We start from the raw sequence: 24640 nt of genomic DNA on the forward strand, positions 1-24640 counted from the left end.
TCAGATGATAATGATTGATTTTAGTTTAAAACACAAAGCCTTCATGTCTACTTCCAGATTTATTTAGCCTTAGACTAGAATTTGGTGGCTTAACTCAAGGTTTCAGGCTCCCTGTAAGCTCTTCTTTCTATTTTTCAGGTGCTCTTCTGGGTGGTGACCTCAACAATTCAAATGGAGCGTGCCCGAGCCCTGTGGGTAAGTCTTTCCTCCCACTAGCCAGACGGCCCCAATAACACCTCTTCATTTTCACCTGAATTATGCATCAGTCTGAGTCAAGCTGCTTAAAATCGAAGGGCACACTTAAGACCCACAGAGTGGATAGAGGCTTTTTCCATCTCATCCGATAAGATATGATCTGATCTGACTGTGATTATGAGAATGACAGCAGCTCCGTGAAGGTTGTCCAGGCACAAAATCTAAAAGCGAGTGATCAGTCCACTGTCACACACCTGTTTGCTCATGACAGCTGAAGCTCATAGTGTGCTCTCCAAGCATGCCTGTAAACACTCTCTTGGGACCGTGGGGCACAAGTGACAGAACTGTTACAGTTCAACACTATGCATGTCAGTTTTCCTACCCAAGCTTTCTGCTATCACTCTCTTTTTGACCACATTTAAACCTGGTGTTCACATCCAGAGTAAACATTCTGTCATTGGTACTCGCTTGTTTCAAACCTGTATGACTTTATTTATTCTGTATAATACAAAAGAAGATATTTTGAAAAATGTTGGTGTCCGAATAGAGGTTGGTCACCATTGACTTCTTTTGTTGGAACTCAAGTGGAACACTTAAAGAGGGATAGTTTACCCAAAAAAGAAAATTTTGCCATTAATAATCATTCATTTTTCCTTGTTCCCAACCGTTAAATAAAAAACAAGATATTTTGAAAAATGTTAGAATCCTTTTATTCCTCCTTTCTTTTCTTTTTCTGTGCTTCTGTGGACTTGTCTTTCCATCCTTTTCCCCTCTCAGCTGTTCTTCATATCTCATTCATGACATTCTGAATACCCAGCTTAAACCAGCACGCTCCGTCCCGTCTCGTCCCGTCCCCCTCTGTCACACTCCCTTCTCTCCACCCAGCCAATCTTGACTGTCCCTGACAGCTGTTGGTTCTCCTGCTTGTGATCATCAAAGAGCACACGAGTCTCATGGACATTTTAAGTGGCCATTTAAAATGTGAACATTTAATCAGCAATGAGGCTAACGGCTCTTGTAGAGTCACCGAAAAAACACCTCCCATGGTTTCCTGGGATTGTGCGTGTGTGTGTGAAAGCAAGAGGTGTTCAGTTCCTGTGGTTCATGTTTTAACTATTAACCTGTTAACCGAAGTAACAATCATACAATGCATTTAAATTATACAATGTCATAGTTTTGACATAATATCAAAACTATATAAATATTATGTATTTTATTGGCTAATTCTAATTAATACAATCAAATTTTATTTAATATTTGCGTAGTTTTAAGTTATTCAAATTAGTAAGCAGTTACTAATAATACAACAAATAAAAGCCTTTGCTCACACATTACAATACTATTCCATTATTTAATATTAGTCAATATACTTAATAACTTATGAATAAACAAAACTTGTACAGCATTTAATTTCAACATTTATTAATGAATTATTAGAATACAAAGTTAACGCGTTAACGCTAGTTGATGTACTGTGCGATAACAAGGACAAGCAATGAACTATTTAATTCTATTCAGTTCAATTCATGTTCATTTCTATGACGCTTTTACAATGTAGATTGTGTCAAAGCAGCTGAAAATACTTTAGAAGTTCTAGTAAATTGAAACTGTGTCTGTCCAGTTTTCAGTTTCAGTTTGGTTTAATTTTCATTGCTAAATTTCAACTACTTCACTAAATTTTAACTACTGTTTTCATTACGTTAAGTTAAGAGTTATAAATAAATACTGTAATAAATGTATTGTTAATTGTTTATTCGTGTTTGTGATTGCATTACCTTATGACAGCCTTATTGTAAAGTGTTACCAAGGGTTTAACTCCTAGTATTAACTTTATTTATATTTTAACTTTCAACCACGTTATCAAAGTTGGGGAAAAAATCAAACAAATAAAGCTTTTGGTGAAATGAAATTAATTCAGTTTGTTTATTAAATATAATTAACAAAATATAATAAAATACACAAATATTTTTAAATAAAATTCCATTCATTTATATATATTTTTTTATAATACATTTGTGTTAGATATAGATATATTTGATATTAAACGTTTGAATTTCTGCCTTTTTTCAAAATCAAATATGACTATATCTTAATATTACATTTGAGATAACATATCGATATGTTTGATATGAGATTTTTACATTTTTGCGCTTATTTATTAAATATAATTGACAACATATAATAAAATACACTTAAATAATTTTTTTATAAAATTCCATTTTAATTAATATTTTTAATAATAAATTTGCATTATATATATATATATATATTTGATATTAAACATTTGAATTTCTGCCTTTTTTCAAAATCAAATATGACTATATCTATGTTAATATTACATTTGAGTTGGACATAAATATATTTGATATTAGATTTTTACATTTTTGCACTCATTTATTAAATATAATTAACAAAATAGAATAATATACACAAATCATTTTTAATAAAATTCCATTTAGATTTTATTATAATAAATTGTGTTAGAGCTATATTTGATATTAAACATATTAATGCCTTTTTTCAAAATCAAATATATCTAAATCTATCTTATTACATTTGAGTTAGATATTGATATATTTGATATTAGATTTTTTAAATTTCTGCATGTTTCATGCATTTTCTGGAGCTTAAACCCCTCTTTTAACATTTAGTGAAAAACAAGAGATTTAATAGTTTCACCCTATCCATGGAAAGTGGCTTTAATATAAATAGATATGATTTTAGTTCCACCAATAAACTTTCTTAGCTCTGACTGAACTGCTTCTCCTTGTCCGTTACCTCTGCTTGGGTCTCCTTCTCTCTCTCTCTGTGTGTGTGTCTGTCCATTGCCCCTCCCTTCCCTCCATTCTCAGCTGTTGCTCTGGGAATGTCAGCATTGACGTCATCCAGCATTCCTGCCATTCCCCTGAGAGAGAGGGACGGAGAGTGAGAAAGACACGGACACAGACGAAAAGAAAAACCAGTCAGACCTTTGAAGTAGAGATTAAGAGAGGCCAGGGCTTACAGCTGACGCTCACATTTATGTACTAACACAAACAGCACGCACACACTCGTATCCACTGGATTTACCAGCATACTCTCTCACCAGAGTTCATGGAGCATAAACAAGTGTGTTTATACACGTTTCTGTCCCAGACTGAAGTTAAAGCTGTGTTTCCTGGGGCAGAGAACAGCTGAGCACGTCTCTTCTCTGCTGCCAAGGAATTGCAGCTCCCCTTGCAATCTCTTTCCATTCAGAGCTGCTGACGCGGTTGTTGCACACACACACACACACACACACACACACACACACACACACACACACACACACACACACACACACACACACACACACACACACACACACAGACATCTAGTGGAGCAACACGCAGTTGTTGTTGCCCTGTAACCTGAGCTCAGATAGGATAAAATATCGAACTCTAAAAGTCTCTTCAGTCTGAAGCTGATTCAGAATCTTCCTTTGTTGGACTTTTTTATTTGGTGTATTAATCTGGTTTTTGGCATATAGCTCATTTTAGAAGCATCAGAGGAGACTGTGATTGGCTGGCGGAGTTTACCTTAATCAGTATCCAAATATTAAGATTACCCATCAAGGTAAAAATTAAAGAGGACATTTTGGGAGATTGGATAGAAGTGGGTGTTTTAACAAGTGAAAGATTAAATGTTTTAATCATGTTTTAGTAAATCATGACTGAAATTATGTACTGACATTCTGTAGTAATAGTTGGAAAAGGTTCTGGGTTGCTGTACAATTTTAAAGAGCCCCTATTTTGGATTATAAAAGGTCATGTTTTGATTTTGGGGGTCTCCAACAACAGGCTGAAATGCATGCAAGGTCAGAAAACACTTTCATTATCTTATAATTAGCATTTATTTTTACCTAATTATCCCAACAACTCCCATATGATTTGTTCAGCGATTCATTTGTTCCCAAACCCTTCCTTTGCAAGAGGCTAATCTGCTGTGATTGGTCCAATGACCCAGTCTATTGTGATTGGTTGACTGGGTTCTGTGCGAGACAGACAGAAACGCCCACCATGGCTTTGAAGTAGCACACAGAGCCCAATGCAGGAATGCAATAAAGCAATGCAGTTAAACACTAGCATATTACGCTACTCTTAACGCTAACTCCAAGTAATAACAGCGACACACATTCAGTATTAATCCACACAATGGCAAAAGTGACATTTAAAGGCTTAACTAGGTTAATAAGGTTAACTAGGCAAGTTAGGGTAATTAGGCAAGTTATGGTATAATGATGGTTTGTTCTGTAGACTATCAAAAAAATAATTAGCTTAAAGGGGCTAATAATATTGACTTTAAAATGGAATTTAAAAAAAAATTAAAACTGCTTTTTTTCTAGCCGAAATAAAACAAATAAGACTTTCTCCAGAAGAAAAAATATTATCAGACATACTGTGGAAATTTCCTTGCTCTGTTAAACATTATTTGGGAAATATTTAAAAAAGAAAAAATCAAAGGGGGGACTAATAATTCTGACTTTAACTGTACATGTTATGATACGGAGGAAGAAGAAACTGGTCCCTGTTTGACAAAAGTTTGTCAAAGTTTGACAAAGTCCCACACACAATAGCCTCTGCTGCTTTTTTCTTTAATAGCAATTGGCTGGCAAATCCTGCGTTGCAGCGTAGGTTATTGTGTCAAATATCCGAAAAATCACAGGAACAAACACAGCACATGGTTGACTATACTGAAGTATTGTTGGGAACATCGTCATCTTCGTGTCATGATCAGTTCCATGATCCCCCGCGCTCTGCTAGTGTTTAAAGCGTCACGTTTTACTGGATCCGGTACTACATATTCGACGATATATCGTATCGATGTTGACTCAGTCAGGCAAAAGATCTGAACCTAACATGATTCATTTATTCGACTCTGAGTCGACTATTTCGTTAAAGAATCAATAGTTTTAAACACAGTGCACTTTTAGATTTAAACCTTAGCTGGACGTTTTTACTCACTTAGAGATGTGTAACACACTGCATGGAAGGTCTTTAAATAAAAAATATATATATTACATTGTGATTTGGCATATGTCTTTATAGGCAAAGAATGTGTACAAGTTGTGAATATGTGTTTGTTACAAAAGGTCTGTTTTATATAAAATTAGTGAGTATGATGACTATTTTAACCCAGAACTTTACCCATTGCTATCAAATTCTTGTAGCCAACCAACCCCGTCTGCCCTCCTGCAGCAAGTTAAAATAGCGTTGCTAAAAATATTTGTAGTATAAATATTTGGGATATTTTGGTTCAGCTGAGACATCAGTGTGTTGCCATAGCACTAGCGAGTGACGTTAATGTTGTTGAGAGAATTGTGTTATTCAGTTCCAGAATGTGGGAAAGCATTGGGAAAGTCCCCAGTCTCTCTCTCTCTCTCGCTCTCGCTCTCTCTCTCGCTCTCGCTCTCTCTCTCTCTCTCTCTCTCTCTCTCTCTCTCTCTCTCTCTCTCTCTCTCTCTCTCTCTCTCTCTCTCTCTCTCTCTCTCTCTCTCAAACACAGATCACATACTCTGCCTTCCTCTCTGCCCTTGAGTTTGACTACTTATCGGATTAGATCAAGCATTACGAGTCCTGCAGCATCATAAACAGAATGGAGTGAAAATATTTCGACAACAAAGCTGGGAAGAAGGTCGAGGAACAGGATGAACTGGTGTCAGTTTGATGCTCCGATATCTTCCCTGTGTTCGTCTGCTTGTTCGTTGCATTTCCTCCTCAACGGAAGGAATGCGGTTCTCCAACCTAATAACCAGTCACAATTAATCCTCCAATTACAACATAATAGAGTTGTAATCCCCAAAAAACAGAGGATTTGGTGTGTGGCATAAAGTGTTAGAAAACACATCTGCCGTGATGGAGACCCTAATAGGATTAATTTTCCTGTTTGTTCATTATTGGGTTATTCCATCAAAAGAGAAAATATGATCACAGTCATGTAATTTGTGGTCTTAAAGTTGTGCTACACATATAAGTTTTGAATTTGGAAATGAGTCTCAAAATGTCCTGTTTACACAGCAGAGACTTGTGAAGTCAACTGAAGTCAAGTTTGTATTCTGTTTGGCCTCGTTTCCACATGGTTTTAACATGTGTTTTCAGTGATCCGATAACATGTGGTCACCCGAGACACATTGGCACCTGGTATTAGCATGTTTAAGTCTGTCCCGTGAACACCTGTGCTCAGATTTCAGACAGACCCTTTGTTCTTATTTTGACACGTTATGCGTTCACAGGAGTGCTCAAGTCGCCACATAAGGACTATTGAATGAACAAACCAATGTTACGCAGCTTACAAATGTGCTCAGACGAAATCAAAAACTTTATTAAAATCATATGTTTGGTCAGTAGAGAGTAGCTGGTCTTTCGTGGCCATTTGAACACATTCGATCACATGAGCATTTACAATTCAAAAGCAATCCAAATACATTTTCGACAACCTCAGGAACTGAGATATTAAAAACGTTTTAGACCCCTTTATACACTTTTACTTGTTGTGGTCTACTTGAGATCAGATTGACAAAAACAATACATAATACCAGGTGTAAATGAGAGGTCCGTATGAATAACTTTTGACAGTCAGTAAAAACCACACCGACAATAGATACATTAACATGGACAAAAATAATCACTCAACTAAAGACATCCATCAGTCTGCATATTTAATTTCGTTTGTTAAGCGCAAAGATTTGCTTCTAAACTATTTCTAAATTCAGTTCTAATTTGCAGCAAATTAATAAATGAACAATAATAACGAAGTGTGGTCAAGAAACTGAGTTATATCCAAACACACGTCCAGTTCTTACGTATCCTCAAAATAGCAATGTGTCAACAACAACACCTCCTTTTTTGACTGGAACACCCATGAGTCCACAAAGTGGTGCAAATGGATTCATGGTTTCCGCTACATTCATTCTTCCATGGCGGGGCGCCACGCCAAAATTCATCCCGCCACGGCTACATTACAGCTTCTCATTCAAAACATTCTATTTTTTTAATAGCGGGTGACAATCGCACCAAAGCGTATTAAAAGGTAAGTGAATTATAACAGAGCAAACTTTTCTGTAACCGTAGTAGTGCTGTGCGTCATTTGCTTAACCCTTTAAGGTTACGTGCTGACTGTGACAGGTGTGTGATGCGTAAGGCCAGCAAACACGACGTATAGCCGTTTTACTTTATTTCAGGACGCATTAATACTGGAGGCATTCATAAATATTCCTAGCAAATCTAATGAATGCTGGAGACATGCTCGTTACATAAACGCACTAAATCACTCTTCAGCAGCGTTTATTTGAGAGTGCACAAGAAGATCTGCGTGCTCTTAAAGCGCCTTATATTTGAGGGGGCGTGCAAGAAGTTTTGTGCACGAGCAGAAAAAATCTGCGCGCAAGCAAAGAGATCCGCATGCTCGTAGGCTACTACATAAATGCGATCTCGACTTCTAATACTGCGCTCACGACATTTGTCATTGAAATAACGCCACAGGTAGTTGGTAGATCTGTGTAAAAAAGGTCTGCCGCCACAGCTGGAAAAAATCCTAGAGGAAACACTGGGATTTGTTATTTAAACAAAGTGGTGCAAAACAAGAAAATTAGGGTTGCGCTGGTCTGAAAATGGCAACAAATCGCACCATCCACGTCTTGCGCCTTATTGCGCCCTGTGGATGAAAGGGCCCTAAATATGGATTCACCATTCAGAATAATTTCATTCTAAATAAGACTAAACATGTCCTTGTAGCCATAGCCAGGATCTAAAGCAAATAGCACATTTGCATCATGTCTCACATTAGACAAAGTACAAGATTAGCTGAGCTCATATTTGCATCTCAGTTCTCAAACAATGCATGAAAATCACACTCTTTAGACAAAGCGTTTATCTCGCACTGTGTAACGTGACTAACATCTAGTCCATTACAGTTCAGTTCACACAACACTGCCTTGCCAAAAATACATTTTTGAGTTCTAAAAATTTAAACCTGTGATTTTTGCTTATGAAATACGATTATCACTCCTGCAAATAACCAAACTGTGTCAACATGACCATATTAATAGCTGAAATGCAGGACTGAAAATTCTGCTGCAACGCAAAGGTATTGATGTTGAAAGAAAGCAACCAAGCCACCTTCTCTGTATTGACATTTCTCTGTCTTCTCATTTTTCTTTCTCCTTCTGTAGCCAATGGTTACGTCAGTGCCAGGGCCTCCCCAGGACTCCTCTCAGTCTCCAACGGCAACAGCATGGGGAAAGTAGTCCAGGCTAAATCTCCACCTCCGCCCAGCGCTCAGATGGCGAACAGCCGCAAACCGGACCTTCGGGTCATCACCTCGCAGAGCAGCAAGGGCCTTATGCAGCTGGTGAGCACTTTCCTACTGCACATTCCTCAGTGAGCCAAACACTGTCAAATCTCACAACTGCTCACTGTTACGCTATAAGGCCAATGTATGGGGGCTAATGTTAGAGATGGGAAGAGGTCTAGGCTCTTAGTGTGATTCTGAAGATAGCGAAAAGGAAAGTAAACTGTCAGATACACTGATCTGGCTTGATACGATCAAAATGGTCAGTATTAGATAAAGGCATTAAATACAAGGCAGTGCTTCCCACACATAGACTTTGGTGGTGACACATGAATAATACTATTACTATTATCCTTTTACACTTTTTTTGTTTTTGTCCAAAAAAGCCAAACATTCGCAATTGATTAATCAGTGGAAAATCTTTCTTTTGCTCTGCATGTTTCCTACTGCTAGTCCTATATGCACAAAAACGTTCAAAACTCACACATCACGTGCTCTGCTGACCCACAGAGTTTCTGAATCTCCTAAAATGTCTTGGATTCGGGTTCTACTTTCGCTTTCTAAAGTTGCTGTTATTTGTATGCGTTTTTGCATTACTTTTGCGACAGAAACATTAAATGCTTAATCATTTTATAAACGACTCAGATAAACTTTACTATATACTCGGGGAGAACAAAATATACTTGCTGCAAAATATTTGTACACCATTAGAAATGGCTAATCAACTAATTTACCTAATTTAAATAATCTTCACTTTTTATTCCAGTAATTATTATCAATTTTCGCCATAATTATATTTTTATTCATTTTTTCTGTTATGTATTTGTCACTTGCTGTATATTTGATTAATTTAATGATGTTAATATATTACATAGTTTATAAATATCTAGAATGCTTTGGCAATACTGTACTATGTCATGCCAATAAAGCAACTTGAGAGAGAGAGAGAGAGAGAGAGAGAGAGAGAGAGAGAGAGAGAGAGAGAGAGAGAGAGAGAGAGAGAGAGAGAGAGAGAGAGAGAGAGAGCAGCCTTCACCTGTCAGTGGGTGCACATGGCTCCTAAATAGCATAAAAATAAGAGAAGTAGTGGATTTCTTTATTTCAACAGCCTTTTTTTAATAACTTTAACCCATTGAAAAAAGATAAGGTGTATTACAGTGTCATAATAAATAAAAATGTTGTTAAAAATAACTTTTTTTGTTGTTTGTCACATGTAGTTGACCATTTACAGTATGTGCTGCGGGTAAAAGGTGTGTTTCAATCAGGCTTCCACCACAAGTATATTTCAAACCTGTGGGAAGCACTGCAAGATTTTATCACCACAAAGCTCTGTCAGTTTGTAGACCTTGCTGATTTTAACCAGTTAAAAAAAACAAAAGATAATACTTATCATAATGTAGTTTTCCTTGTCCAAAAGTTTCCCTTTCTCAACATTAGCTGCATTATAAGTTACTTAGAAATAAATCAAAGATGATTAAAAAAAGCCTTATGCTGGGTTCACACTGGATGCAAAGCATTGCGTCACTTGCTCTAGATTACTCACAGGATGTTTTTTGGCTTCACACAAATTTTGAAGTTGAATTAAGGCGAATAATGTGCATTCTGTGTTATTCGCGCCGTTCAGAGGGAAATTTACCTCTATTGGCACATTTCCTTGATTTTGTATGTAATCTTTTCACACAAATACTTCAATTTGCATATGGTGTGAACAATGAACCCAGCAGTATATTCTTTTGTAAGACTTTATTGAGACTTTTATTATTGTATTTTTAAATTACAGAATACATTAAAATGCAGACTTTTATTTCGTTATTTAAAAATTTATTTATTTATTTTAATTTTGATCTTCGCATTGAGTAGATGAAAGATTTTAAACGTGACATCAATAGCTGTTGATAGTAATGGATGCAGTCATGAGGTCCAAAACCTTTTGCTTGAAACCTGATCTGAAGTGGTTACTGGCAGCACATGTTACCAGCAGTTGTTTTGTGTTAACCGAGACACAAGCCAGGTGTAAAACAGGGCTTGTGTGTGTGTGTTTTAGGAGTTATAATCTCTGCTTTCTATTTGTTTCTGGCCTCACAGACAGATGAAGAGCTGGAGTTGGTGAGTGAGGTGAATACAGCTCAATTCTTTTGACTGTTGTGCTGTGAACGGTTCCACAACATTTGATGAATGCTAAATGAGTGTTTTTATTGCATTTCACTCACACATACATCATTATTAACTGTGGTTAAACAGTTATTTATTTCGTAGCTTATACAGTGTTATTTATATGTGGTCTAATTGGTGATCAGTGAATTGGAGTTAAATGCGCACTGTTTATTCAGTTGTAGGCTGACTGCCTGATGATTATGTTCAGTTTTGAAATGAATGCACACACACACACACACATACACTCAAGGCGAAATGCACATATGCATGGGTTGATCTCACATGAGTCAGACACACTAGATCAAATGTGGAGCGCAGCGGAGCAGAAACCCTCACTCCAGAGATCAATTTGTCTGCCTCTCTCTACCTTCTTTCACTGTTTGATGTATTTTGCTTTAATGATTGTTGTCCAATGACACATTAAGAGTATTGCATGTATGTCTGAGTTTGGGGGAGTGTTTCAGCCATTTTAGCTTTTGGATTTGAGACTGATTCTGTGCATGAGCAGGGCAAAGCCAATGTCTAAACGACTGCTGAATCACGGAAGTCTGTTGACTAAAAATGTGGCCTCTATCCTCTTGTAGACTCTCCAAGCACTCCAGGGCTTTAAATGCAAACTTGTGACACTGGTTTGCCCTGCAGACACACTCTACCCATTTTGTTATTGTGTGTTTTGTTGTGAAGATTAGTTTTGTTTTTTCTGCATGATTCAGAGCAGAGCTGAACAATGAGTTTTTTTGTGTGTTTGTGTGTATCTGTATGTGTGTGTTGAATTATTCATTTGGTTAATGAGATTTACTTAGAAAACTATGCCATTTAATGAGCATAATGCAATCAATTGAGTAAAAGTCAAAAGAAAAACAGTTATATTTTTTACAAATGAAATTAATGTTCTTCTTTTGATGTTTTTTTGCCATTAAATGCATGTAGATCAAAGATAGATCATCCTGTTTGGGTTTAAACATTTGCAGAAATTGATTTTAAATGCATAGAAAACATATTTAATACAAGTAAATCATCCACTTTAATGTCAAAGTAGGTAAATTAATGTTCCATTGACATTTTATGTAATAGATATATTTATGTCAAAATTAAATGTCTTCAAATAATTTGATTATAAATATGCCCCAAGAGATATGGTATAAAAACATTATTGAGGCTTTTTCCAGCGTTAACCATAATGCTAGACACAGTGACATACAGTGAAAGCTCATTTTAAACTTACTATTTATTTAAAAAACGTCTATTGTAAATCATAGTAATAATATATGATAGTCATTTTTTACAGGAAAATATATGTGTGTGTGTGTATGTGTGTGTGTGTGTGTGTGTATATATATATATATATATATATATATATATATATATATAATATATATATATATATATATATATATATATATATATATATATACAAATACCAATACCAATATTTTTTCAATAACACATTTTGTAAGCCTTATGGTATTGTATTAGTTTTACTTCTTATTTATATTTTACATATACAGTGCTCAGCCTTTATAAGTCCACCCCTCACAAATCTATCTTTTAAATTCATATTTTTAATATGAAGCTATACAATATTATATTTGTGCATATACATTAGATTAGTCAGTACTGAAGCCAAATCTGGAGCTTATCTTACAAAATAACTTATGATAACGGTCCAAAAGTATATTTGGTCTAAGTATATTTTGGAGACTAAAACATTATTTTAATAAATATATCTGTTTAATAAATCTGTCTTGTTTAAATGCACCAAAATACATTGCCTATATTCACTGAGAAATGGATACAAATATTCTTTTTTAAAATGGAGTGTACTCAGTTATGCTAAGCCCTGTTTATATATAACAATGGAACATTTTTTTACCTACACTATACATATATACATACATACGTACGTACGTACGTACGTATGTATGTACATATGTATGTATGTATGTATGTATGTATGTACGTACGTATGTATGTATGTATAGTGTAGGTTAAAAATGTTTCATTGTTGTTTGATGTAATAGATATACTTTTGTAAAAATGAAATGTCATCAAATGATTTTGTTGTGAATTTACCTCAAAAGACATGGTATAAAAACATTATTGAGGCTTTTTCATGCTTTGCAGATAGTAGAGTAGCGATAACCACAAGGCTAAACACAGTGTCATAAAAGCTCATTTTAAACTTAATATTTATAAAAATAGTATATATTTAGTCTCTGTCTTCTGTATATCTTGTTAATATTGTATGCTAGTCATCATTATTCAGAGGAAAAATTTATTTTGATGCTTGAAATCTCTTTTTATCTTTCACCCTTGTATAAAATACGTATACATGTACAAATACCAATATTTTTTCAGCAACATATTTTGTAAGCAATATGGTATTATTTTAATTTTACATCTGATTTATGATTTAACATTTATAATTGCATTTTCTTTCTTTGACAAATAAACAACTAATGTTGCTATATGATGGATAAGCTGCTTAATCATGTTATAGATATAGACGTCGCTAGCAGCAGTTTCATTTAACCTTGAAAGAACATATGAATGATTTAAATGTTTCATGCGTCATAAACTAGGCATGGGCCAGTATAAGAGTCTGACGGTATGATAACCTTGGATAAAAATCACAGTATTTCACAGTATTGTGATTACTGCTGTAAAATAAGTTCTTTTTAAATGTCTGGGTAAAAAAACTAAAACGTTTTCCCCTTTGAACACGATATATTTTATTTTGAGAAACATTTAAAATATTTTGGAATAGTAGCTAAACATGTCAGGCTAAATAATTCAAATTAATCATTGACTTCTACTGTCTTCATTAGCTTCAAAAACACAGATTTCATTACAATTTAAAATGGCATCTTTGGGGATTGTTTCTATTGTTTCCAAGATACTGTTGTCCTAAATACTAAAAAATAAATAAATAAATATAGCAGAAAATGTTGGTGGTTTTAAAACCTTGACTTTTACAAACCGTGGTATACCTTGAAAATGGTTATCGTCCCATACCTATAAAAAAACCCAAAAGGTGTTTTTAGGATGGATTTTAAAAGTTTAGAAATTGTCTGTAAGATGTAGGGTTCAGAAGTGTCAGGAATTTGATGATTGTGTGTTCATATGTATATGTAAACAAGTCTTGCGGGTGTGTTCTTCATTATAGAAATAGCTCATGTAGATCTCACACATCGTACTTTATCTCTGTCTGTTTTTCTCTCTCTCTGGTTTTCCAGAATGCTCAGCGGTTAGGCACCTCTCAAGTGACCCAGCCTCTTACCACACCAGTGGTTTCCGTGGCAACGCCGAGCCTCCTGACTCCATTCTCTATGCCCACCGCCTACAACACAGGTGAGGGTGACATCATAGTAAGAAGCCCAGACATCCGGCACACATTAGAGAGAGCCGAACACGAGCCTGCTTGAGTTAACGCTCCAGAGAGATGCTTGCAGAGACATTTGAATTAAATGAAGGTCATGGTCCATTTGAGTCTTTCACTTGGCCTCTTTCAATCTTCCTTGCTTAGTTTACGGTTATTTATTGCCTCTTATGAAGACTGGATTTTTCACTTCAATTTGTTTTGAAAATAAATTGATTAATGCAGCCATGGAAACAAATTATGAGACCACTTGAAAGTTATCGCTTCTCTGGGTTGAACTACTGATTAAGTGTTTTGAAAATTTCAGGAAAGAATATTATAATTTAGAACATTTATTTGCCAATAAATAAATGAAATGTTCCACGTTTTCTGAAATATTGGAGTGGGGTGGAATTATAATTCGAGAACTGTTTATGAAAACTTTACTTTTTCTTAAATAATGCACTGTAAGTTGCTGAAGGATATTTTGATAAACATTTGCACCTTCCACTGACTTCTTTACACACTTTGTGTTTAGTTTAGTTTCTCATCAGACCCAAACAAAAAGAATCTTTCTGTAATAATTTATTATTCATAAATGAATTTCATAATCAAACGAAATCTGGACCGGTTCTCTGTCCGCACTACATGCTCTTTAGCAAAGGTTAGTCTAGCCTTGTGATTCTTTCAGCTTAAGAGAGCTTTGGTCATTGTAGATCTTTCAGTTCAATCACTTAAACGTCAAGACTGTATGATTAGCAGATCTTTCAGCACTGTACTGTAGAGCAATTCCAGCTGCTGTGTTAAAGCGTTTGGCTAGCGAAATTCTCCTCACCAAATGTCTTGTTCTTTTGTGCATTTGTCTTTCATGGATAGTCCTTTGGGGGGATTTAACTGGGTTAGTGACAATGTAAATTTGTAGTATTGTAGAAATCATAAATTTGGAATGACTATCTTCCCTTAATATGACTGAAATGTTCTCCCTTTGGCTTTTATCTGTACAACCTGCTGTTGGAGGCTTTCAGACAGTTTAGAACAGCTCACAATCTTGCTACACTGCCACTTAAATAGGGTTATAGATCTTACACACACACGCACGCACGCACGCACGCACACACACACACACACACACATACACATACAGTGAATATATTGTCATTTTCTGATATTAAATGCTTTAAATGATAATATTCTTATTTTAAATTAGATGCTTTAAAGGTCCTGTGAGATGCTTTGAAATGTGCATTTTTATTCGATGATTAACGTAACTGAAACACGAATAGAGGGTGGGACACGTAGCTCCTCCTATTTAAAAAAAACAGCCAATAATGTTTTGTTTTATCATTGCTCTGTTATTAGCGATGTTTCCATCCAAAAAATGCAAATTAAATTCATGCGCAAAACAGGAATATTGCATAAAAGAGTACGAAAAAAATATAATAACACTAATACAGAAACGGTTATGGCATTTTAGAATGACAACAATATTTCCGATGTTTTACAATGTGCTCAGCCTGCTGGTTTGTCTCATCAAACACATTTTAATCATCACATGATCACTTTTAAAACAAATTCATATGACCTTTTTTAATGCGCATAGTGGAATTTGGTCGGTTGTAGTTTATGCGCATCTTTTCTTATTGAATAAAAAGTTCATCCTACTCAGTTATGCGCATATGTTTTTTATACACATTTCTAAAATCAACATCAACCGATTTTAATTTTTTTATTATTACTACCGTCTCTAATGTAGATCAGGGTTTCTGCGAGGTCTTAAAGTCTTAAAAGGTCTTAAATTTAAAAATCAAAATTTTAGGCCTTAAAAAAACTTAAATTCCCTGTTCTAGGTCTTAAATATTTTACCACAGGTCTTATTTTTCCGATGTCCATGTAGCGCTACATCTAATGCTCATTTAAATACTTTTTTTGTTGTTGCTAGGTTTTCGTAGTGTTGTAGTTCTTTATTTCACTAGTCCAAATGTAATTTGCGGTATTACAACTACAAATGAGACCAACATGCAATAGCCAATCAGCTTTCTGTTATTGAACTCAGTGCAGTCATCACTGTGTTTGCAATATGAATTATGAATATGAAACACTTTGAAGAGATTTTGTCTGAAACAGGTATAAGTGTACAGACATCTTTATGATCCGTCCATGCGTGATCATAGGGAGAACCAGATGACCAATAATTCTTGGCTAGAAATTGCAACAGCCGTGAAAGGGGGAGAGTTTTTGTAAAAGTTTGGAAAAAAATGAGGGATAAGTTTCTTAAAACAAAAAAAGAGGCCATGCAAAAGTAGAGACCCGGGTGGTTTTAATATTACAGAATACTTTTCCACCATTCATAGGTTTTACACTGATGTATATATTACAGTTTTGAATTTAAAACAATTTAATAGTTACAAACTAAAATTAAGTAACGAATGATTTCATTGATAGCTAGAAAGGAATATTTGAACCTATCAGATTTTAAAATATACTGATGCCGTGTTTTTCTAGGCTTTATTGGTCATAATGGTAAGGAATGTTGGACCATTATTGCCTTCTAAGTTTATTAGTAGAGGACAGAAAATAGCCAGACAGTAATATGTGAATTGTGGAGTGGGCAAAAAAAACAAAAAACGTCAGTATTTGTTGTAAGTTTTTGCTTTTATTCTTGCCATAATAAAATATATAATTGTAGAGCAGCCCATGTTCTGTTGCCATTAATATTTAACTTTATTAGGTAGAACTGTGCGAAATGTGAACAAAAGTGATGCATCAAAGTTTGATTTAAAAAATCTTGAATGGTTATAAAAATCTTCATAATCATTATAATAAATTATAAAAAATAATTTAAAAACAATTAGTTTAAAAATTAAATGATGTAGCTCTGTCATAGAAACTTTCTACTTCTCTGTTTATCCATCTGACTTTACTGTGGGTTTCTTTTGACTGCCCCTTGTCGTTTTAAAGAATATCACAACGGCGAACACGTCAAGTATAAAAGCCTCGTCCATTTCGTGAGGTGTGCGATGCGGCGCCAGCCTTAAGATGTTTGTTTGTTTGTTTGTTTGTTTGTTTTTTCTGTAGTTCAATGGTGCACCTAACCTGTCTTTAGTTCTGTTCAATTTGAATACATTGAATACACCACTAATTTTGTGATATTGTGATATAGGTCTTAAATTCCATACTTAATGGTCTTAAAAAGGTCTTTAAAAGTCTCAAATTTGACATTATGATATCTGCAGAAACCCTGTAGATAAAGATGTTATGTTATCAGAGTCATGGAATTCTGTAAAAATGATGTAAACATGAATATGCATTAAATGATCCTCTTTGTTTTCATGCAGAGTACCAGCTAACAAGTGCAGATCTCACAGCCCTCCAGGCCTTTACGCCGTCGGGCGCACTGTTGCCAGGCAACATGACCACTTGGCAACAGCAGCAGCAGCCATCTGTATCCCAGCAACCACAGCAGCAGCCATCCGTATCCCAGCAACAGCCTCAGCAGCAGCAACAACAACAGCCACAGCAGCTCACTCTGGCCTCACTCAGCAACCTTGTGTAAGTCCTGTCTGTGCCTTTTACAAACTCTCTGACTCGTGCTCGCAGTTCCTCTCACACATGCACCTGGTTCATCAATAACCACATGTCCATAGTGTGAGCCCACATGCACCACATCTACTTCCTGTTTGCACTGTAGAGATGACTTGCAGTGATATAGACGTCCCTAGAGTTGAGCTGAAACTTGAGCTTTTATCTTTAGCTAAATATGATTCGATGAAGTTGAATGGTCACTTGACAATTACTTTGGTTAAAGACGTATTGGTGTCAAATTACATTTACAAAAGTGATTTTTTTTTGTATATACAGAAAGCATATTAAGTAAAAGTAAAGTGTCTGCTTATATCAAAGTCTTTTTAAGGCAAGTCATTTCACTCGGCGGTCATCTTTGAAACGCCTCTCGGGCAGTATGCTCTGGTATTCTGCCTGAATGGGGAAACATCAAATTCTCCAAAACTGTTTGCCAAGTTTACCATTACATTACATATTTGGAATCACCAATAAAATAAAACAACAACTGTCTCATAGGTTTCGTTTCTAAACGAATCAAATATAATCAGCATATATTCAGGTTGCCCGAGCTAGTGCGTATGCACATTCGAAATGAAAGCGATCACGACACTAACCTCATTTATGGCAGTTCTATGCATTATCATGGTTGTTGCTAGATCGGATACGTTTGCGGCCGGAGGTTAACGAGAATTATTTCTATTATTTATTAAATTTCCTATTTATTGTATTTTATTAACATCTACCCCCACCCCAACCCTGAACCCAACCGTCACAGTAACAAAAAAACAGTAGTTGTTCCGAGTATTATTTATGTTATCTATTAAATTACCCAACAAATTGTATTTTTTAACAGCTACTAACACCCCAACCCTAAAGCCAACTGTCACAGTACTGTAAAAATATTAATTATTGTTATACAGTGTAAAAAAAAAAATGCTGCTATATTAATGTGCTTATCGCACTTCCAGTCGGCCACATATCCGATCTAGACTTTAGACATTATCATCCTCTGAATAATGATCGTCTGATCGCGCTGCTGTTCTGAAGTGATCCACAACCTGCTCTTGATGGTGAATCTCCTCCAGAAATTACAGCGACTCTTTGTTTACAAGTTTGTGGCCGTTTGAGTGGCTGCTGCTGTCATGTGATGTACGTTTGACAGGACGGACTTTACCTCGCATTCGTTTCATACAGATTACAAAACCAGAAAACTTTTGTTTTCATTTAAAAGTACAGATTTCAAGCTTTATGTAAATATATTTCTTATGTCTGTCAAACAAGTATTCGCTGAGATTCCAGGGTGTTTGTTGACCACAAAATCTGTCGTAAAAGCACACGTCTGGTCAGAGTTTCTCCCCTGGAGAAATGTCAGTCTATAGCAATTGATGATTGGCTGCTGTACTAGTAGGCGGGGTTTCATTCGCCATATTGACCGTTACACTTTTTCCTCATTCAAAACAATACGAGTGGCATGTCTTGTGTATTCTATAGTCTTTGCTTATGATAAGTTTCTAATAGTTTAGTTTAAATAATGTTTCACTGTCATTTATGTAAAAGTTAAAAAACACACTTACTCTGACCTGTACTTATTAATTGTATTAAGAATTATTATTATTTTTTTAATAATAATAATCTTCAGGCAATAGGTTGTTTTTACGTGACGTCATTGACGATGTGCGTAATTCAGATAGAGGGCAGGAACTGATTCTTCCACATATGAATCGCTATCAGAACATCAAAATGTTTGTTTTATATGGTTTATAGTGGTTTAAATCGCCAAAAAAAAGAAATGTCGAACAGCTTTTAAAGACTTCCAAAAGTTTTAGCTCATAAAGGGGAGAAAGTTCAAAAAGCTGGCTGATAAACGGAAGAAAAGACGGCATATAATAAACATTCATTCAATACATCTACGTGCACAAACTTTTTGAATGCGATAATTTGTTTCACTGCACCAATAAAGATTATATACAGGCCTAGCTATGTTTATAAATATGTTAATGTGTTATATAAAACTCATTTGCAAGCACCACCACACTTATACAAAATCGAGGAGAATATAAATATCCTACTCTGCCATGTGATCGCTGCAATGAAATCTCCGTTTTGTTTTGCAATAATCCAGTCTTTATGGCATTCCCGTGGAATAAACAACTGTAACGTGAACATCGAGATGCGAGATGCTGAATGTTTGTTGATGGTAAGTTCATCGACAGAAAAAAGAAATGCAATAATGTAATAATAGCAATAGTAAAATATGCAAAATGTAAAAAAAAAAAAAAAAAAGGTCCAATAAAACTAGAGAATTTACATATTGATACGCCACAAACCTTCATAAGATCTGACCTCATTAAATCAACCCTCTGATGAGTATGGAGGTTATGTTTATACCCATATGCAACAAAAAGGGATCCCACCTCTCATGGAATAAAACATCTTTGGCGTGTAATTTATTAAGAATTATAAACAATATTATAAATTACAGTGTTCATACAGTCATGGAAAACCTGGAGAAGTCATGAAATTTGGAAAAAAAGTCATGGAAATTAGTTGAACAAATATCTGCATACTTGAATATAGGTTAGTTGTCTTTACTTCTTTTCTGTCCTTGACCAAAAACTTACTCTCACATTATAAGTGCTGTGTAAGCAATATCTAGGGCCAAACAGAATCTGCGGACATTTTTTGCTATTTCTGCTGAGGATTTTGTAAAAATCTGTGGATTTATGCAGAATTATTTTGGGAGTATCATAACTAAAAACATAATATATGAAATAAAAAATAATTTTTATTTAATGTTTAATGTTAAAAATAACTTTTATTTAATGTTTACAATGCAAATCCATCTAGATCCACTTATTTGGTAAACAAAGCAAGACTATCATAAAATATATCTCTACTAAAAGACGGATAATATTACTTTTCAAGCTGTATTGTAAATAAATCATAGGAAAATGTTAATATTAGTCAATATTATTACTGAAATTAATTGAATAAATATAAATTTACACACATTTACACAAGTAAATAAACAGACTCAATTATGGGCTAAAAATCTGCGGAAATCTGCAGATTTCTGCATGCCTAGCAATATCTAAATTAATTTTACATAGATATAAACTACATTTAAACTAAATAGATTGTTGCGTGTTTTATAATATGCTTTATTCAATTTGAACGTGCATTGTTTTTCTTATTATTTACCAAATATAGACATTACATAAAACATTAGGTCATGAGAATGTACTTGAAAGTCCTGGAAAAGTCATGCAGTTTTATGTGTATGAATGTGTATGAACCTTAATTATTAGGGTATGGTTCCAGGTTTTATTGTAATGTAAATTCTTAAAAACGTGCAAATAGGACAAATCTATTAGTTTGATGGTCAGTAGGACAGAAGGATAGCAAAATATATAGTTTTTAAAAATAAATGACAGTTCATTTGTATTTTTCTGGCTGCTCTGTGAAATAAAGCCTTTAAGTCATCTTGATTTAAAACATGACAGACATGATTTTTTTGTATATGAATGAAATATTTAATTAAACTTATAAACTTTTTTCAGATAATAATACATTTAATGTTAATACATTTATTTGTATTATTGTTTACTAAGATAAATACTTTAGGTATCATAAACAACATTTATAAACAGCAACATTAAACATTGGTTCAAATTATAAATTCCTAAAGCAGTGTAGCGTTCAGCTAACATTATTATCATTTTCTTATATGAGAATTTGTAATTTGGACATTATTGTCTGTTTAGACAACTCCTACATTTTGTCACTTGTCCACTGTGAACTGTTGTGAATTATTACATATTCATTTTCAATTTAATTCGCACAAGACACAGCCGTATCCCATTAATCTAGTTATGTCTCTCTGCTTCATCAGCTAAGGAGAGAACATTGCTAATGCTCTGTGACTCAAAACTGTGTTACAGGGGCATCTAAATGCCCTGAATATGAAGTTTCATGTTTGGGATGTGAATCTAATGCACAAGACAGAATGTCTACACTACCTATTTTCTCTTTATGCATCACATAATAGCTTAAAGGCTCAGGTCAAGGGCAGCTGTACGCACCATTATTAGCACGACGTGTACATCTACTTTGATGTGAATTTGCACAGTTGGGTTTTTCTTTCTCCAGTCATCTTCAGCAGTCAAACAGGGGTCATGATCTGATATTAGCAATCACATGAACAAAAAACGCTAGCAATCGTTGCTAGCACACAAACTAAAGCCTACATATTCTCTCTCCGAGATTGACCTAAATAACTGTCTTTTGCTCTCACATACAGACGTTTTCTTTTTTTTTTTTTTCTTCCTCGTTCCCTCCTCCCCATGGGGGGTGAACATCGAGGTGTTCTAGACTGGCTTTAATGCCTGCTAACAGCAGGGTTAGCGCTGTGCTACGCTCTCATTAGCGTGACTGTTCCCTTTGAGGGAGGGGGCACTTCTGTTAATGCTGAGTACAGATTTGCTGATATCTGGAGCAGGTCTAACCTGCCGTGTGTGTGTGTGTGTGTTTTTTTGTGCTCTCTTTCATTTGTTTACAGCATGTGGGGCTCAGACAAACAGAACGGAGAGATGGCTCACTGCATCTCTGGTCTGGCTGCTAATCTCAGGTGAATTGGGCCCTATGGGTGCGCGCTGTCAGCCAGTCAAACCGTGTGTTAGCCAGTCATATTCTGTGGGTGCTCTGTGTCAGCCTATTATGCGCTGCTGTCCTGTCTGTCACCTGCCACGGCCTAGTTGTCATGGTTACTGTCTCGGACCGTGCTGAAGAATGTTGGCGCTTTCGTCATCTCACAGATGACCATCTCTCATCATCAGAGTCTCTCATCGCTAAAGCCAAATTTAGCATTTTTGTGTCGTTTCTTGTTCATTGTTTATTGTGCAGTATCCTGTCCTTGCCGTAAACTGATTTGCACTTTCTAGTGAATCTAGTGCACTGATAAGTGAGCAGGTAGAGATTAGAATTGGAAAGTAGGACAGATATCTCCATCATGTCCTCCCAAGTGGGTCAGGACTCTCTGGGGTTCAGTCGTCCGTCCGTTCGTTTGTAACCTGCTGCATGGCCACACTTTCATCATGCCAGCATATCCTGGTTAAGCATCACATATTACATAAGGCAGCAGGTCAAGGCTTAAAAGATCAGCTATAATGAAGATGATTATTTGATAGACAAGCTATGTTAAATGTATGCTAAACGTTTTATTTTAGGAACATTGCTGTTCAGTGTTTCGCATATTGGTTCATGAGCTTACTTTTTTCTTATGCCTGTACTGGTAAATGCCATTTAATATGTTTGTTTTTTGTCAGTGATGCCAAAACCAGAATATAAAATATCATAAAGTACTGCTGCCTTCAAAACACATGATGAATAGAAAACAAGTTATATCTATCAAGTAAACAGTTTGGTTTTGTGACTTGTCGGCATCTTGGAAGTGATGGCAAGAGACATGTCTGGCTGAGGTTTGATCGATCTCCCTCAAGTTCACAGGTGGAATGTCTGACTTTGAGTGGGTTTCAAGATCTTATTTCTAAGTAGGAGTAAAAAAAAAGAAACAAATAATTCTGAACTGTCTGAAACGTAATATAATATTCCAAGTAAACATGGCATTAACATTAGTAATTTGTTGCCAATGGGCTTAATGCACAGCTAGTGTTTTTCAGCCAATGATGAACCTCCGGTGAAAGCTTTATGTGACTATTTTCAATTTTATAAGGTTCCTTTTACAGCATCGATGTTGTAATGTAATTCAGTTAAATAGACTTAAGCATCCATTTTGGTTGTTAAAGTGTAAAAAGAGATGAAAGAGTGTTTTAAACGCAGGCGCCATTATTAGCAGCAGGCTAGCGCATGAAATTGTATTGAAAATACTGGGGTAAAATTAATTTCCATATTTTAAAGACACGGCAGGGGGAATTATAATTTAATACAGTTATTCTTGTTTGGTTTGATACCAACTTTTTACCGCATCTCAGCTAGGCAGTGAAGATCGCCGTCTTTTTAAAGAAATCTGATCTTAAACGTGGCGATTTTGTATGGGATGACAATTAACCAGAGGCTCTGAGGCTGACTGCCTGAAATTAAAAGTTTGTGTGCATATACCCCATTCATTTACATATTGATTCCAATTCTTGTACAAAGATAGAATCAAAAGAGTTCCCAATACAATAGTATGTGCATAAAGTCTAGAATGATCGCTACGGTTACTAAAGTAACCCTTCGTTCCCCGAGGGGGGGGAACGGAAATGCTATGTGGAAACTTCCACTATGGGGATTTCGTCAGAATCCAATCATCTGAAAGAGTATAAAAACGGGCCAATGAAATGCCAATGAGTTGGCAGCGTCAGCGTGCACAGCTGGCGTCAATGACAATCAGTCATGCTATAAAGACGCAGCCAGTGCCATGCTCGACATCCTTTTCTAGCTGAAGAGACTTTCACGCTCAACAGCTAAGGGACAATCGTTGTGGCGAAGGAACATAGCATTTCCGTTCCCCCCCTCGGGGAACGAAGGGTTACTTTAGTAACCGTAGCGTTCCCCTTCGGATGGGGAACTCCAATGCTATGTGGAAACTTCCACTATGGGGAAATCTATGGAAAACGCCACAACGAAAGAACCTTACTGCGCCCCTGGCGAAGGGTGTGCCACGCAGTAGAGCAAGCGCACCTACAACGCCCCGAGACACAGTCTTCCAACGTGTCCCCTGGCCCTCACTTACCTGTTCAGAAACGGTTATATTTTTCGGGGAGTCGCAATAACCCTGTAAAAAGGTTTTGATACGACAGTACGTTGGGAAAGCGTTCAGTCCCGATAGGGAGGACGCTGCGGAGCTCACCTGCTACCCAGAGGGGAGACCTGGTGACAATCTATGGACCAGCCCAGAGATGGGGGGGGTCCTAGCATAAGGATGGTTAGCGGGGAGGGAAGACACGAGCCTGCCCTAGAAGGGGGGACTATACCGTGGCTTGTGTGAACGTATGGGATCGCCAGCGGGGATCACACATAGCAGGCACCTATACCCAGAACGCGGGCTGACCAGCGGGCATGCCG

The 24640-nt window shown here is 35.9% G+C and overlaps 1 protein-coding gene across 12 annotated transcripts in view; it reads left to right on the top strand.

The window, feature by feature from the left end:
• The window catches only part of mef2d (myocyte enhancer factor 2d), a 120910-nt gene that overhangs the window by 80851 nt on the left and 15419 nt on the right, over nt 1-24640 (top strand). For 3 of the 12 annotated variants that reach the window (XM_056475364.1, XM_056475362.1, XM_056475363.1), the window contains exons 6-11: nt 139-195; nt 8384-8562; nt 10588-10616; nt 13883-14007; nt 17350-17563; nt 22134-22202. In XM_056475364.1, the coding sequence (XP_056331339.1) occupies nt 139-195; nt 8384-8562; nt 10588-10616; nt 13883-14007; nt 17350-17563; nt 22134-22202 (673 nt within the window). Of the gene's footprint in view, nt 1-138; nt 196-8383; nt 8563-10587; nt 10618-13882; nt 14008-17349; nt 17564-22133; nt 22203-24640 lie in introns of all 12 variants that reach the window. The other 9 variants (XM_056475366.1, XM_056475365.1, XM_056475372.1 and 6 more) reach the window with 6 other exon arrangements.

The sequence above is a fragment of the Danio aesculapii genome, chromosome 16, assembly GCF_903798145.1.
Source record: "Danio aesculapii chromosome 16, fDanAes4.1, whole genome shotgun sequence".
In the NCBI taxonomy this organism is placed as follows: domain Eukaryota; kingdom Metazoa; phylum Chordata; class Actinopteri; order Cypriniformes; family Danionidae; genus Danio; species Danio aesculapii.